The sequence below is a fragment of the Ranitomeya variabilis genome, chromosome 6, assembly GCF_051348905.1.
Source record: "Ranitomeya variabilis isolate aRanVar5 chromosome 6, aRanVar5.hap1, whole genome shotgun sequence".
Lineage (NCBI taxonomy): Eukaryota > Metazoa > Chordata > Amphibia > Anura > Dendrobatidae > Ranitomeya > Ranitomeya variabilis.
The window spans coordinates 79,949,215-79,966,201 of NC_135237.1; the positions used below are offsets into that span (position 1 = coordinate 79,949,215).

Here is a 16,987-nt window from a genome sequence, read left to right on the forward strand (position 1 = left end):
AGTTAGCCCCTCCTCTGCAGTATACGCCCTCCTGCTGGCTCCCAGAGAACAAGTTCTTGCTTAGTGTCCATAGAAGGCACACCAGTCTGCTATTCGGACCAAAAATTATTTTTTATTTTTACAATTTTTAAATTTTTTTTGTTTTTACTTTTTTACAACGGACGAAGGGGTGACTGAGCCTTTCAAGGTTCCGATCTCCCCGAACCATCAACAGAGAGTGTAGCCTTTCCATATCCTCTCCTGCGACATGGAATGCCACACCTGAGCTGATTTTAGGGACGACTGGTCCCTTCAAGGGCACTAATCTCCACACACCATCAACGGACGAGCACATGGAGTCCACGTATCCTCTTCTGCAGACAGGCCTAATGCTGGACATTCAGCCCTGTCCTATCCTAGGGGATTAACCTCTTGGATGTACAGAGGCCCACATCGTGGCATCAGAGCAGCCTCCACTGCACCACCACTGTTAAAGCGGATGGTACAAGGAGGCTGACGGTCCCTCTCCACCTCCCTTCTAAAGGTATGGTGGATTGAGGGTTTTTCCCCTTATCCCTGCACAGTCCAGACCAGCATCAAGCTGGCTTACCTGCCACCAGGCAACTTCTCCGGATAAGTGTCGGGGCTGGAGGGCTCCATACAGGCAGTCTGGGGCGGCACTGGATAAGGGGGACCCATTCTGGCAGCGCGGGAGCAGATTCGGCCCCTTCCTGCGCCGTAAATTTAGTCCCCGGCTTTGGCCCTTTACTAGGCCGCAACCCCTATCAGCCCACACGATGATGCGCTGCGGAGGCTCCGCCCACCAGTCCTGTGGCTTCTCGCACAGCACAAGAGGCGCCCCTGAGATCTCAGTGGCCATTTTTCTCCCTCCATGACCGCCTCAGATTGCACACTGCCTGAGGATCCTGGCAGCAGGTGTGCACAGCGCAGGGCTACGCAGCTGGAGAGCCACGCAGGAGGAGCAGGGGACACAGATCTGGGTAAGGGAGCGCTGCTATATACATCCCCCTTCTCCCTGCTTTATCCCTCTCTGAGGAATCCCTATTATTATAGGGCCACATCAAAAGGGGTACAATGTCCCAGCCTGAGGCATCTAAGAAGTCTAGCAAGGCTATAGAAATCTTTTTCACTTCATGCACCTCATGCCAGTCTATGTTTTGTAAGTCTCATAGTTCGCCGCTCTGCAATGCCTGTGACCCCAAATGCGCTCAGGAGCCCTCCACCACAAGCCTAGAGTACCTAGTCCCACTGAGTGGGCTTCGTCACTGTCTCAATCCATGGCTTCTCTAGCCAAAGCGATTGAATTTCTCCATGACCCTTTGGGTTTCCGGAGCGTTCGCAGGATTGACGTAAACTAATCCCCTCCCAGGCGGGAGCAGTCGGCTAGCAGGGGCCGAGAGCACTCTAGAAGCCTACAGGCACCTAGAAAACGGATCCGTAGCATGTCTCCTGAGCAGACACGTGCCTTGTCACCGGAGAGCTCAGTTTCTCGCTCTCCCTCTCCAGAGGTCAGTAGCAAACGTGAATCTGAGGGTGATTCTGATGGCTTTTTTTTAATCAGAAAACGGTGGATTCGCTGATTGAGGCGGTGTACCACTGTTTAAATGTTGAGGAAGACTCTGGCTCTATTCTGGATCAGTGTCCTTTAAGAGGATTAAACACTCTCATAAGACATATGCCATTTACTCTGAGTTTCAGGCCATAGTTAATCGACATAGGGAGCGACCGGATAAACGCGTCACAGGACAAAGGCCTCTTGGGGCAAAGTATCCCTTCTCAGTGGATCTGAAGAAAGATTGGGCTGAATCTACGTTAGTAGACCCACCTGTATCTCGTCTAGCATCCAAAACCCTTCTGTCCGTCCTCTGTCATCCATCAAGAATCCCAGCATGGGTAGCTAATTCAATGGTCTGGTCGGAGACCTTAGCTATTTCTATTCAGATCAGTAATCTTCACCCAGAGGCGACACAACTTGCCAGCCAAATTTCTCGGGCAGGAGATTATCTGGTACATGCATCTTTGGATGCGGCCAACTGTGCTGCTCTGTCAGCAGCCAATGCCATCACCATCAGAAGAACAGTATGGCTCAGAGGACTGAAAGCGGACTCTGCATCCAAAAAGCCTGTCATCACTCCCTTACCAGAGTGGTTGGTTATTCGGTGACAAGTTGGAACTAATCCAGGCTGGCCCACTACTTTTTTTCCCAATCGGGGTGTTCCCCACACAGGAACAAGGGTGGCAAGTTTCCTATAGACCCAACCAACAGTGGAAGGGTTGTCCTAGACAGGCTAGAGCTAAGGGATCTAGGCCCCAATTAAAAGGACGGGAAAAGTAAGACCGATCCTGGAACTCAAACTTGTAACAAGTCTGTCAAGGCCTGCTATTTTTGGATTGAGTTCCTCCGTTTGATCATTACCGCAGTGGAAAAAGGTGGAGTTTCTGGCATCCATCGACATTCGGGATGCTTACCTCCACATTTCCCCCCCCCCCACTCATGAACAGCATTTTCAGTTCACGGCTTTGCCTTTCGGCCTTGCTACGGCTCCCAGAGTGTTCACAAAGGTCATAGCGGCTGTCATGTCCATCTTACACTCTCAGGGCGTGGTCGTCCTACCCTATCTGGACGACTTCTAATCAAGGGACCGTCCTTCCAGGACTGCACTAAGTCCATCTGTTACTTGCGATACCCTTTCTCGCCTGGGCGTGTTGATTAACTGAAGCAAGTCTTCCCCATTTCCAGCCCAGTAGATATCCTTTTTGAGGATGATCCTGGACACCTCCGGAGGGTTGGTGATAGAAGGCCTTGGCCCTCCAACAGGAAGCTTGTGCACTGTCACTTGTCCACCTCATTCCATCTGTTTTGCTATGAGGGTTCTGGGAAAAAAATTGTGGCTGCAATGGAAGCAGTCCCCTTCGCTCTGCTTGTCTCTGCGAGTCAGTCAGGTTCTCAGGTGATTGACTCTGAGCTCCTCTCTCTCAACCAGGGGAGATCCTTTCTCCTGGTTGAACTGTTAGTAGTGACTACCGATTTCAGTCTTCTGGGCTGGGGAGTGTCACCACACTGCTCAAAGCTGCCAGTCAACTCGGGAATCCATACTCCTGATCAATGTTCTGGAGATCTGAGCGATACGGCTAGCCGTACAGCAGTTCCACTGTCTTCTGGCAGGTCTCCCCATCCGACTTCAATGGGAGTTCATCACTTATCAAGGGAGTACCCGCAGCAGGGCGGCCATGGCCGAGGTCGTTCTCATTCTCCGATGGGCAGAGATCAATCACTCGGTGGTGCAAGAAAACTGGGTGGCAGACTTCCTCAGCCCCCATGGTCTCGCCTCATGGGAGTGGGAACTTCATCCGGATGTTTTCCAACAGATCTGTCTTTTCTGAGGGACTGATGGCGTCCAGACTGAATGCCTAAGTACTAGTTTGATCTTGAGATCCAAAAGCCATCGCAGTGCATGCTCTGGTTCTTCCATGGCGCCAGTTGTTTTCTCCTCTTCCTCTACTTCAGAGATTCTTTAGGAAGCGGAAAGGATCCCAGTGATTCTGGGAGATCCGGATTGACCAAGTCAGGCGTTGTTTGCGGAGCTAGTACATCTCGTTGCCATCTTTCTCTGGCGATTGTCAGATCATGCAGATCTGTTCTCCAGGGACCTTTTTGCCTCCAGAACCCAGGAGTCCCGTTTTTCTAAACTTGGTCATTGAATCCTGGGTTCTGACCAAGGCGGGACTCTCACATCAAGTAGTCAGCGACTAGTGCTCATTTTAGTTTTTCTTCAAAACAATTTGGACTCAGGCCGTGTGCTCAGCTTTCTGAAGTTCCAGATTTTGGCCTTATCGGTCTTACTGCAACAAAACGGCAAGTCTTTCACTCAGAGTTTCACATGTGGTACTTCCCTATCGCATACCGTTAGATGTTTGGGACCTGAACTGGCCCTGGGGGTTCTACAGGAGACTCCTTTTAATCCTTTTCATGATGTTGCTGACATTGCCGTCATAGAAGGTCACCTTTTTCGCGGCGGTCATGTCATTCAGGCGACTTTGCGGAGCTAGCTGCTCTGTCCTTTCAGATGCCTTTCCTTATTTCCATCAAGGCAAGGTTGCCCTCAGGCCGTCCCCATCCCTTGTTGCCAGGGTGGTAACGTATTTCCACTGTTACGAGGACATTGCTCTGTCCTCGTCTTGTTCGGCTCTAGTCCGCAAAGTGGAACAGGTTTTCCATGCTATGTACAAGGTGAGAGCTCTGAGAAGGTACGAATCGAGGACGGTGTCCTTCCAAAGGTTGGATGCTTTATTCGGGTTTCCTGATGGTCTCAGGAAGGATTTAGCTGCTTTATCGGCTTTGGTACCCTGGTGGATTCATTCCGCTATCCAGGAGTCCTTCTGCGTCAGAGGTCAGCCTATCCCAACGGGGATCAGGGCACACTCCACTCGGTCGATTGGGGCTTCTTGGGCCATTAGGCACCAGACTTCGGCAGAACAAGCCTGCAAGGTTTTGTCCAGTCCGAACACATTCTTGAAGCACTGTAATATTCTCACCCAGACTTCCGCAGATGTGAGTCTGGGCAGGCGGACTCTGCAGGCTGCGGTAGCGCACTTTAAGGCAGCGGTTACACAGGGCTTGATCTGTTATGTTGTCCCCACCCAGGGACTGCTTTGGGATGTCCCATGGTCTGTGTCCCCAATGAGGCGAAGGAGAAATAGGGATTTTCTCAGTCGCCCATGACAGCACTACCTGAGAGAGGGGATCCGACCTTCAGGGACAGGAAACCTACAGGATAAAAGGGCGGTACCTCTCCCCTGCATCAGTTTGGTTTCCTGTCCCTGACTGGGAACCTCCTTGGACGGTACCTGCATGAAGACCGACCGATGAGGACCCGAGGCCGGCCAGTCCGACTTCTGGCAGCGGGGACGCCCCTGCCACGGCTGGTCCGGTATCCGAAGCCGCCACAGCTCCGACCGATGGGTCCGGGAGTGTGTGCGGGGGGAAGCGCGGCCGCCGCTCCGCTGGGAGCCTGGGGCTTCATCACTCTGCGAGAATGCTGGATCCAAGATGGCGTCCGCTCCGGAGGTAGTAACAGAACTTCCGGTTCAGGGGCGCCGCTGTGAGTGACTCCACCAAGATGGCGCTGCCCCGGAACCGGAGTTCTCCATTTCCGGGTCGCCGGCTATGGGCATGCGCAGTAGTGAAAAAAAAAAAAAAAAGACACTTCCTCTTTCTGCCAGCCACAGGTGGAGGGGATTAACAACCTTTATATGGGAATTACGCATGGTGGCTCCTTGCTGCAGGCTGTTCCACGGGAATACCATGGAGGACAGCGATCAGCAGCAGCAGCAACGCCGACGGCAGAAATCGGATGCCCAGGAGAAGCGGATTTCTACAGACAACTGAAGTTCTCGCTCTGGTAGCCATTCCACCCAGCGCAGTAAAATCTCCGGCGTTCAGCTGCCACCCACGGATGCTTCTCAGGATCCGACCCCTCCTCCAGAACCGGTACCTGTGGCTGCGTCAGATTGGTGAGTGATCTTCGTGAAAGTTCACTTTTTTGTAATTAGGGTTCCCCTTCTCTATTTACCTTAGGCAAGGAAGAGAACGGGGAAGATGAAACATAGAACCTGCCCCTTATGTGGAAAAGCTCTGCCATAGACGTGGGATAAAAAGCTATGTGACTCCTGTATAGAACGAGTCCTCTGTGAGGAGACCCCAAACTTCGCTTCCGAATTACGATCCGTAATTAAATCGGAGGTTGAGACTGTATTTAACTCCCTTAAAAGCGGGAAGAGTGCTAGTAGGAAACAACCTATTCCCCTTATGGATTCTGACCCTTCCTGCTCTGATAGTAAGAGCTCAAATACGCAAGATTCCTCATCATCTTCTTCAGATAGTGAGAGTGGAAGTCGTCATTGTTTCCCCTTAGATGAGGTTGATGGCCTTGTTAAGGCGGTGAGATCAACAATGGGGGTGCTGGACCCCCGTCCTGACAAAACTGTGCAGGACATTGTTTGGGGGGCTATCCCAGAAAAAGCGTAAAGTATTTCCCCTTAATGAGAATATACAAACATTAATTAAAAAGGAGTGGGAGAGACCGGAAAGGAAAAATGCATCGGTGCCCTCTATTAAAAGAAAATACCCCTTTGAAGATGAGGCTTCTGTCTCTTGGGATAAAGCCCCTAAACTAGACGTTGCGGTGGCCAAGGCATCAAAAAAGTTCGCCCTACCATTCGAGGACATGGGAACCCTGAAAGATCCTCTCGATAAGAGAGCAGATACCTTTCTCAAAGGGGCCTGGGAGTCAGCAGGAGGATGCTTAAGGCCCACCATAGCGGCAGCTTGCACGTCACGGTCTTTAATGATCTGGGTTGATAACCTAGAGAAACAGATCAGAGATGGGGTCCCCAGAAATAAAATCTTAGAGTTTATCCCTATGATTAGAGGAGCTGCGGCATTTTTGGCAGATTATTCGGCCGACTCAATTAAATTGACATCTAAATCTGCAGCCCTTTCAAATGCAGCGCGTAGAACTTTATGGCTGAAGAGCTGGCCGGGGGACCTACAAACTAAGCAGAAACTTTGCTCCATTCCGTGTGAGGGCAAATTTCTTTTCGGAGAAACTCTGGACGATATCCTGCAAAAAGCAGGTGATGAAAAGAAAGGGTTTCCCATTCTGGCCCCGCCATATAATAAACGGCCCTTTCGGAATAGGAAGTTTTTTAAAAGGAGACCGCCAAGAGAACAAACCCGATGGGATGATGGGAGAAGGAAGGATAGAGGGTTCCTTTTTGGTAACTCCCCCCGGGATAGAAAACCCCCCTCCAAGTGACATCTTTCCCTGGGTGGGAGGGAGATTGTCTCAATTCCTCCCAGCCTGGGAGAAAATTTCGACCAGCCCTTGGATATTAAATTTGATACGAGAAGGGCTTCACATAAATTTTCTATCCTTACCCCCACAAAACTATGTGGTAACACCGCTGAGGTCGTCTCCCCTACAACAAGAGGCTCTGGAGCTAGAAATTGTAAAACTGGTAAACAAAGCTGTCATCCAAGAGATCCCCCCCTCTGGAGAGAGGGAAGGGATTTTACTCTCCATTGTTCCTGGTGCCCAAATCGGACGGAACCTTCCGGACCATAATAAACTTACGGAAGTTGAATACCTATGTAAAAAACGAGAGATTCAAAATGGAGTCAATAAAGTCAACAATAAAAAAATCTGTTTCCAAACTGTTTTATGATAGTTCTAGATCTCACCGACGCGTATTATCACGTCCCCATCCACAAGACCTCTCAGAAATTCCTCAGACTGGCGGTAGTCATGAAGGGACAGACAAGGGAATACCAATACAGGGCTCTTCCCTTTGGCATATCAATTGCACCTCGCATCTTCACCAAGCTGATAGCAGAGATGATGGCGCATCTGAGAGAGGAAAACGTCTTGATTATTCCATATCTAGACGACTTTCTGATTGTGAGCAACTCGGCCGAACTCTGCCGTCAACAATGCGACAGAGTCATAGACATTTTAAAGCAGTTGGGCTGGTTAGTGAATCTCCAAAAGTCAAAGCTGGAACCAGCCAGGGTTCAGGAGTTTTTGGGTCTCACCTTGGACTCAAATTCTCAAATGTGTCTCCTTCCACAAAAGAAAAAACAAAAGATAATCCACTTAGTATCGGAAGCACGTGCAAACCCTACCATGACCCTAAGAAAGGCGATGTCACTACTGGGGTCCCTCTCTGCTTGTCCCCCAGCAGTTCAGTGGGCACAGCTCCACACAAGACCTCTACAGTGGGATGTTTTAAGAAACCAGAAACTACTGGGAGGGCGGTTAGAAGGTCGAATGACTCTAGGTTTGCCTACTATTCGTTCCCTAGCTTGGTGGTTAAATCCCAGCAACTTCTCAAAAGGGGTTCCCTGGTTGATAGAGGCATCTCAGATAGTCACCACAGACGCAAGTCCCACAGGGTGGGGGGCTCACCTGGACAACAAAGTCGCTCAGGTCTTCCTCAAATCAAAAAGAACTGAGAGCGGTAAACCATGCGTTACTGTACTTTCTAGACGAGCTACAAGCACATCATGTCCGAGTATTCTCGGACAACAAAGTAGTGGTAGCTTACTTAAACCATCAGGGGGGAACCAGATCCCAAACATTAATGAAAACCTCCTCTGAAATTTTCAGCTTGGTTCAAAACAACTTCCTTTCCCTATCAGCCCTACACATAAAGGGGGTAGAAAACCAGAAAGCGGACTTCTTGAGTCGTACCCAATTAAAGCAGGGAGAGTGGTCTCTAAATCAGGGCATCTTCAACAAAATAACAAACCTATGGGGAATCCCTGTGATAGACCTCTTTGCCAATGTCCACAACAGGAAAGTGAAAACTTTCTGCTCCCTAGATCCCAGGGGGAACCCTCAGGCGGTGGATGCGTTCACAATTCCCTGGACACAAACACTTGCGTATGCATTTCCCCCTACTATTCTCATTCCAGCAGTCCTACGGAAAATCAGGCACGACAGATCCAGACTCATCTTAATAGCCCCCTTCTGGCCCAAGAGAGCCTGGTTCTCATGGCTGAGGATGCTATCGATCACCGATCCCTGGGTTCTTCCGGATCTTCCAGACCTCCTGTGTCAGGGACCGGTGTTCCACCCTCAGTCAGAGAGTCTCCATCTAAGAGCGTGGAATTTGAGAGGTCACTATTGAGGGAAAGAGGTTTTTCCGACAAACTAGTGTCTACTCTGATGAAAAGTAGAAAACCTGTGACCACAAAAATTTACGGTAAAACCTGGAAAAAATTTCTATCCTCCTCTGGGGTAAGGTTACAGGATGGGGTTCCAGTTGCTGAAATACTAGAGTTTCTACAAAAGGGGTTAGACCTAGGCCTTTCAGTAAGTACATTAAAGGTACAAATAGCAGCCCTAGGAGCATTATACTGTGAAAACATAGCAGCCAACCCTTGGGTAGTACGGTTTGTCAGAGCAGCCGCAAGGTCTAAACCCATAACTATATGTAGATTACCATCCTGGGATTTGAACTTGGTATTGTCAGCTCTAACAGAATCCCCGTTCGAGCCCTTAGAATCACTACCCCTTAAGATTCTTTCACTTAAAACGGCCCTTCTAATAGCCCTGACATCGGCCCGTAGAATAAGTGACCTCCAAGCCCTATCTGCAAACCCTCCCATTTACACAAATCCTAGATGATAAGGTTATATTAAAAACGGACCCTGCCTATTTACCAAAAGTTGCGTCCACATTTCATAGGTCTCAGGAAATAATCCTTCCTTCTTTCTGTTCAGACCCTAAAAATAAGAAGGAAGAGAAATTCCATACACTTGATGTGAAAAGGTGTCTAGTCCAATACCTTAAAATCACCCAGCAGCATAGGAAGGAAGGGTCTCTTTTTATCTGCTTCCAGGGCCCCAGAAAAGGACTCAAAGCTTCTAAGGGCACTATTGCTCGATGGGTTACAGACGCAATAGCCTTGGCGTACTCATCCACCAGGAACACTGTTCCACAGGGACTGAAGGCCCACTCTACGAGGGTTATGGCGACCTCCTGGGCCGAAAGGTCAGAGGTACCATTAGATCAAATTTGTAAGGCGGCCACCTGGTCATCACCTTCAACCTTTTTCAGACACTACCGCTTAGACCTAGCCTTTTCATCTGACCTAACCTTCGGAAGAAGGGTTCTGCAGGTTGTGGTCCCTCCCTAAGCAATAATCTCTGAAATTCTCTCTCGTAGTGCTGTCATGGGCGACTGAGAAAGTCATAGTTACTCACCGATAACAGGGTTTCTCAGAGCCCATGACAGCACCTGCTTATTCCCCCCCTCATCACGTGTGCGGTGAGCACTTTATCTTGTTTGAAGTGGGTTTCCATATAGACACGGTGTTTACTTGTTAAGCAATATGATAAAATTGTATATCTTTTTGTTGTCACTAACCCGGAGGACCTCTGATGCTCTGTAAACAAAACTGACGCAGGAGAGAGGTACCGCCCTTTTATCCTGTAGGTTTCTTGTCCCTGAAGGGCGGATCCCCTCTCTCAGGTAGTGCTGTCATGGGCTCTGAGAAACACTGTTATCGGTGAGTAACTATGACTTTTATGTACTCACCGGAAAATCCTTTTGTCCGAGCCAATCATTGGGGGACACAAATCCCACCCTGTTAATAGCTTTGTGCTTGTTCTGTAATTTGACATGTTATACTCTTTATATGTTGATATTGATCTCCTACTGCTTTTGCACTGAACTGGTTCTCTGGGAGCCAGCAGGAGGAGCTAACTTTCTTTGTGTTACTTAGTGTCAGCCTCCAGGTGGCAGCAGCATAACACCCATGGTCTGTGTCCCCCAATGATTGGCTCCCTATTTTTTCCTGTTTTCCAGTACACGGTATGGTAAAATCAATGGTGCCATTCAAAAGTACAACTTGTCCCACAAAAAAAACAAGCCCACACATATTGATGGAAAAATTAAAAATCGTTATGACCGTGGGAAGAAGGGGAGCAAAAAATGGAAACACAAAAACGGAAATACCGCTGGTCCTTAACCCCTTCACGACCTTGCCCTTTTCCGTTTTTGCGTCTCGTTTTTTGCTCCCCTCCTTCCCAGAGCCATAACTTTTTTATTTTTCCGTCAATATGGCCATGTGAGGGCTTGTTTTTTTTGCGGGACAAGTTTCACTTTTCAACGACATCATTAGTTTTAGCATGTCGTGTACTAGAAAACGGGAAAAAAAATCCAAATGCGGAGAAATTGCAAAACAAGTGCAATCCCACACTTGTTTTTTGTTTGGCATTTTTTGCTAGGTTCACTAAATGCTAAAACTGACCTGCCATTTTGATTATCCAGGTCATTACGAGTTCATAGACACCAAACATGTCTAGGTTACGTTTTATTAAAACTAAAATTTATTTTATTAAAATTGCGCAATTTTCCAATACCCGTAGCGTCTCCATTTTTTGTGATCTGGGGACAGGTGAGGGCTTATTTTTTGCGTGCAGAGTTGGCGTTTTTAATGATACCATTTTGGTGCAGATACGTTCATTTGATCGCCCGTTATCCTATTTAAATTTTTATTTTTTTCATTTTTTTTTAAATTTTTTTTTTTATTTTTTTTTTTAACTTTTGCCATGCTTCAATAGCCTCAATGGGAGGCTAGAAGCTGGCATAGCCTGATCGGCTCTGCTACATAGCAGCGATTATCAGATCGCTCCTATGTAGCTGAATTGCAGGCTTGCTATGAGCGCCGACCACAGGGTGGCGCTCACAGCAATCCGGCATCAGCAGCCATAGTGGTCTCAAGGAGACCTCTGGTTGCTATGGGTGGGTGTCGCGCTGACCCCTGATGCGCCAGTTAAATGCCGCTGTCAGCATTTGACAGCGGCATTTAACTAGTTAATAGAGGCGAGTGAATTGCGATTTCACCCGCCGCTATTGCGGGCACATGTCAGCTGTTCAAAACAGCTGACATGTCCCGGCTTTGAAGTGGGCTCAGCGCCGGAGCCCACATCAAAAGTAGGGGATCCGACCTCTGCAGTAATAGTACGGCGGAGGTCGGTTAGGGGTTAATGCTGTAGATAAGCCCCCAATGTATCCTGAAAGATAAGAAAAAGAGGTTGGATTATACTCACCCAGGGGCGGTCCCGCTGCGGTGGGTGTCGCGGTGTGGTCCGGGGCCTCCCATCTTTTTACGATGACGTCCTCTTCTTGTCTTCACGCTGCAGCTCCGGCGCATGCGTACTTTGTCTGCCCTGTTGAGGGCAGAGCAAAGTACTGCAGTGCACAGACGTTGGGTCTCTCTGACCTTTCCCAGCTCCTGCGCACTGCAGAACTTTGCTCTGCTCTCAACAGGGCAGACAAAGTACGCATGCGCCGGAGCCGCAGCATGAAGACAAGAAGAGGACGTCATCGTAAAAAGATGGGAGGCCCTGGACCGCGACGCCCATTGGACCGGACCGCAGCGGGACCGCCTCTGGGTGATTTTAATCTAACCTCTTTTTCTCATCTTTTAGGATACATCGGAGGCTTATCTACAGCATTCCAGAATGCTATAGATAAGCCCCTGATGCTAGTGGGCTTAGCTCATCGTCGATTTTGGGGGTGACAGGTTCCCTTTAAGGGGTTAAGCAGGGCTGTCAAGCTTGTAGGCCAGGAATGCACAACCGTTACCTGCTTTGAAAGCTGTGGACCGGTGATCTTGAAAGCTTTAGAGCGGCAATATGACAGGGAGGGAGGTAAGCCTCTAACTTGTATAGGAATCAGTGGGATTGAGTGATTATTAATTAAGGGATTAAGTGGGTGGGATCAGTTTACTCCTCCCCTTCAATGTAATTACTGAGCACAATCAAAAGGGTGGTCAGGCTCCATAGAAACAAGTTGTACACCAGGCATGTCAAACACTCGTCCCGAGGGCCGCATGCGGCCCTTCACAGGCATATCTGCGGCCCTCACAAAAGCCTCAAGCTTTGTCTCTAAACACAAAGTTTGAGACTTTTGTGCGGGCCGCAGATACTCAAAACTTCACGATCAGCACTTCCGGCTCTTCATTCATTGGCCCATATCCCTGCATATGACCTGCTTACGTGATCAGCAGCCGACCAACTAGCTCCGTGTCAATCCATGATGCGTGTACTTTGGTCGGCTGCTGATCACATAAGCAGGTCATATGCAGGGATATGGGCCAATGAATGACGACCCGGAAGTGCTGATCGTGAGTTTTGTACATCTGCGGCTCGCGTGGCTGCTGATCACCTAAGTCAGTTTTGTTGTGAGCGGAGGAAGAGTCGTGGCTGAGAGTGACTGGGATACTGTGACCGTGCTGAGGAAGAAGGGACCCACTGCCGCACAGGCAAAGTCCAAGCAAGTGAGTGGCCCTCCTGTATGTAACCATTAAAAACTAAAGAGAGGGGTGAGCACTCAGATTATAAATAATTGTGATGCAAATGGAGAGCTGTTACTCTATGAACTGGTGGAACACCATCTGTATGTAACCTGCCATTGGTGCTGTTAGCGTAGCTACTGGGGGGGGGCAGAGGGGGCCATCGCCCCGGGCCCTGTCACATGATGGGGCCCACTGGGAGCCAGGGCAGAACACCGCATAGGAGCAGAGCAGTATAATGTCTGCTCCCGTCTGACTCGGAGACTCTGCACGCTGCTAGCACAGTGGACGGCTGCAGAGTCTCCCCCCTGCAGTGAATGGTTTCGCCCGTCTGACCTGATCATGAAGCTTTTCCTGGCTGCAGTTTTCCTTCACTCTGTGCACGCTGGGATTGGCTCAGGCACGCTGGGTCCTAGTGCCCACACCTTGCATTTCACTCACACTTCCTGGTCCTGCCTGCAGTGCGAACGTTATCAGTAAGTGCTGGGGATGGGACATTTTAGGTTTATTAAATTCAGGTATGTCACTGAGACCGTTGGGGTATTGTGGGGGCTGAAAGTGAGTGAGGGGGACAGGGTACTGGGGGGTAAATGTGAGACCATTTGGTGGTTGTGAGGGCAGAAGGTGGGTGAGGTGGGACAGGGCACTGAGTGGGTGGATGTGAGTTGATGGGGGTATTGGGGCTGAAGTGGGGGAGGTCACTGGGGGCTGAATATTATAATGTTTAGTTCTGATATTATATGTACTCCATCACATAATATTTGCTGTCTGGGGAGGCTGGAGATGGGGGGTTAGGGGGCTTTTGATACGTACCACCTGGGTCTTTTATGAGTATTCGTATAAGGAGCCCCCATACAGGAACCAAGAGCTGCATCACATTAACAGCACCACTCCAGCATTATTTTTTATTTCATTGCTGGAGCGGTGCTGAAAATCCGCGTCCCCTGCCCTCTGTCTGATACTCACCTTCTGGCGTTTTCATCTGTTTTAGTCTCCGCTCGGCTCTGTCTCCTGCAGTTTGTGACCTGTCCAAATAAATATTTAGTTTTTAATTGCTGTATTTTTGTTAAATATATTAGTTGCTGTTGCGCACTGCAAATATATGTTGCTGTTATATATTACTACTTCATATCTTGTTTTCATGACAGCTGTTAAAATACGTGTGCGGCCCTCGCAACAACCTCTTGTTACTCATGTGGCTCTCAGGGTACCCTGCGTTTGACATGCCTGTTGTACACTATAAAAGATAAAGGCTCTCATTGCGGGACAATGACAGAAGATAGAAAAAGCAAGTCAATTGCAAACTTGCTAATTTTCTTACACTCAATTAAAGGGGGAAATCAAGTTCTTAAATTCCTTTAACTCATTAAAGTGATTTGGAAAGTATAACTTTCACTGCTTGATAGAATTGGCAAAAAAGGTAGTTACTTAGAAACATTATATGATTAAAGGGAATCTGTCACCTAATTTTGGCCCTATTAGCTTCGGCCACTGCCATCAGGGTCTTATCTACAGCATTCTGTAAAGCTGTAGATAAGCCACCAATGTAACCTGAAAGATAAGAAAAACAAGTAAAAGTATACTCACCTGGGGGGGGGGTTGGCGGTCCAGTCCGATGGGCATCGCAGGTCCGGCACCTCCCATCTTCATACAATGTCGTCCTCTTCCTTGATACTGTCTCGGCTCCTGTGCAGGCGTAATTCTCTGCCCTCTTGAGGGCAGAGCAAAGTACTGCAGTGCACAGGCGCCGGGAAAAGTCAGAGAGGCCCAACGCCTGCGCACTGCAGTACTTTACGCTGCCCTCAACAGGGCAAATCAGTACACCTGCGCCGGAGCCGCAACAGAAGCAAGGAGGATGACAATATCATATTTAGATGGGAGGCGCCGGACCGCCCCTGGGTGAGTATAATCTAACTTGTTTTTCTTATCTTTCAGGTTATATCGGGGGCTTATCTACAGCATTACAAAATGCTGTAGATAAGCCCCTGATGGCAGTGGCTGAAGCTTATAGGGCCAAAATTGGGTGACAGATTCCCTTTAGGGTATGTGCACACAATCAGGAATTTTCGCATTTTTTTGCGATAAAAATGCATAAACGCTTGAATATGCATCCTATCATTTAGAATGCATTCCGCAATTTTTGTGCACATGATGCGTTTTTTTCCCGCAAAAAAACGCATTGTGGGAAAAGAAACATCATGTTCATTCTTTTTGCGGATTTTTTGCGGATTTTCCATTGTTTTGGAGTGTCAGGGAAAAAATGCAAAAAATCCGCAAAAAAATCTGCGCAAAAAAACGCGAAAAATACTCATGCAGAATTCCTGCCGAAACCCTCAGGTTTATGTCAGGAAAATTCTGCATGCATTCCGGACGTGTGCACATACCCTTAATGGCATAAAAATATACACACCAGTTCCCATAAATCCATTGCATAAAGTAAAAGACCACATTCAGCCTTGTCCATTGTAGTTTGGGTGAATTTTTTTTTAACAAGCATTTCAACAGGTTAATAGCATTTTTAAGTACACTATTTCTCATGGATCAAGGGAGGAAACTACTACGCTTGCACTACTACATATGTACTTATATTTGACGTGCAAACTACTACATATGTACTTATATTTACTGTAGTTGGTGTGCAAAATATTGTACAATACAGAAATATGAGATAGAGATGTGGATCTCAACCATTCAATTTTTCACTATTTTAATTATGACTTATGCCCTTTCCTAGGGAAGCACTTGCCATCAATGTCGTCAAAAAACAAAGGACACTAAGACCTTCTGCCGCTATCCTGGCTGTGGCGGAGTCAGAGGGCAGTTTTGTGGGCCTTGTTTAAGAAATCGCTATGGTGAAGATGTGCGAGAGGCTCTTTTGGACCCTGTAAGTAACAAGTCACTAGGAAAGAAAATACAGCACTGATTCTACAAGCAGAGTTTTCACCTTCTAATAAGACACAATGCAACTTTAGATTTCTACCATATGAATCCCAAGACACAAGTTGTTTAGCTTGCTATGTGAATTCCTTTAGCTGGGTGTGACGACCGTTTTTAATCCAAGGGCCATTTGGATATTTAGACCATCACTCTGAGACCGTACTAAATTATTATTATAAATCAACTTATTCTGCTATATTTGGTCAAACATGTAATTCACCCCTAATGTAATGCCTGGAGCTGCTTCTCTTTGGCGCAACGATGTTAGGTGGTATTGATGCTGCTGCTTTACCAGATATGCATGTGTCGAAATAGAGGATGTCCCCAGAAGTTCCATAAGATTTGGGAAAGGTGGTGTGACTCACCCTTAACACATTTTGTCAGGGGCGTAACTACCACGGTTGCAGCGGTCGCCGCTGCGACCGGCGGGTCAGGGGCCCGGCAGGTCAGAGGCACCCAACTCCATGTTGCAGTGCAGGAGATCCCTCCTGCACGGCAACAGTCAGAGGCGTATCTAGGGGGAGGGGGCAGCCGGGGCACGTGAGAGATAGAAAGCAGAGCTCCAGTCAGCACGGTGAGACAGCTTCTCCTGCTCTGCAGCCCCGGGACAGAAGGTGAGAGCGGGGGAGGTGCGGGACAGAGCCGCTGTAGTCAGGAGAAGCTGAGGAGCTGCAGGTTTATATCAGCCTCCCCTGTACCAGAGAGGAGAGTGTGAGATGTGTATATGAGCTGGTATCTGGTGTGTGTGTGTCTGATATCTGTTGTGTGTGTATGTGTATCTGTAGTGTGTGTGTGTGTGCGTGATATCTGTAGTGTGTGTGTGTGTGTGTGTGTGTGTGTGTGTGTGTGAGGCAGGGGCGTAACTACCGCGGTCGCAGCGGTCGCCGCTGCAAGAGGCTCTGGCAGGTCAGGGGCCCGTGTGTCCCCTTGTGCTTGTGTCAGTCTCCCTTGCCCACTAGTCCTTGTGTGTCAGTCTCCCTTTCTAACTTGTCCCTGTGTCTCCTTGTGCTTGTATCCCTTGTCCCCGTGTGTCCCCTTGTCAGTCTCTCTTGCCCACTAGTCCCCGTGTGTCCCCTTGTGTCAGTCTCCCTTGCCCACTAGTCCCCTTGTGTCAGTCTCCCTTGCCCACTAGTCCCTGTGTCCCCTTGTGTCAGGCTCCCTTGCCCACTAGTCCCCGTGTGTC

General features: G+C 48.5%; 1 protein-coding gene across 1 annotated transcript in view; it reads left to right on the top strand.

Moving 5' to 3' along the window:
* The window catches only part of CDCA7L (cell division cycle associated 7 like), a 72,484-nt gene that overhangs the window by 50,619 nt on the left and 4,878 nt on the right, over window positions 1–16,987 (top strand). Inside the window, exon 7 of the mRNA XM_077268715.1 lies at window positions 15,602–15,751. Coding sequence (XP_077124830.1) covers window positions 15,602–15,751 — 150 coding nt within the window. The remainder of the gene's footprint in view (window positions 1–15,601; window positions 15,752–16,987) is intronic.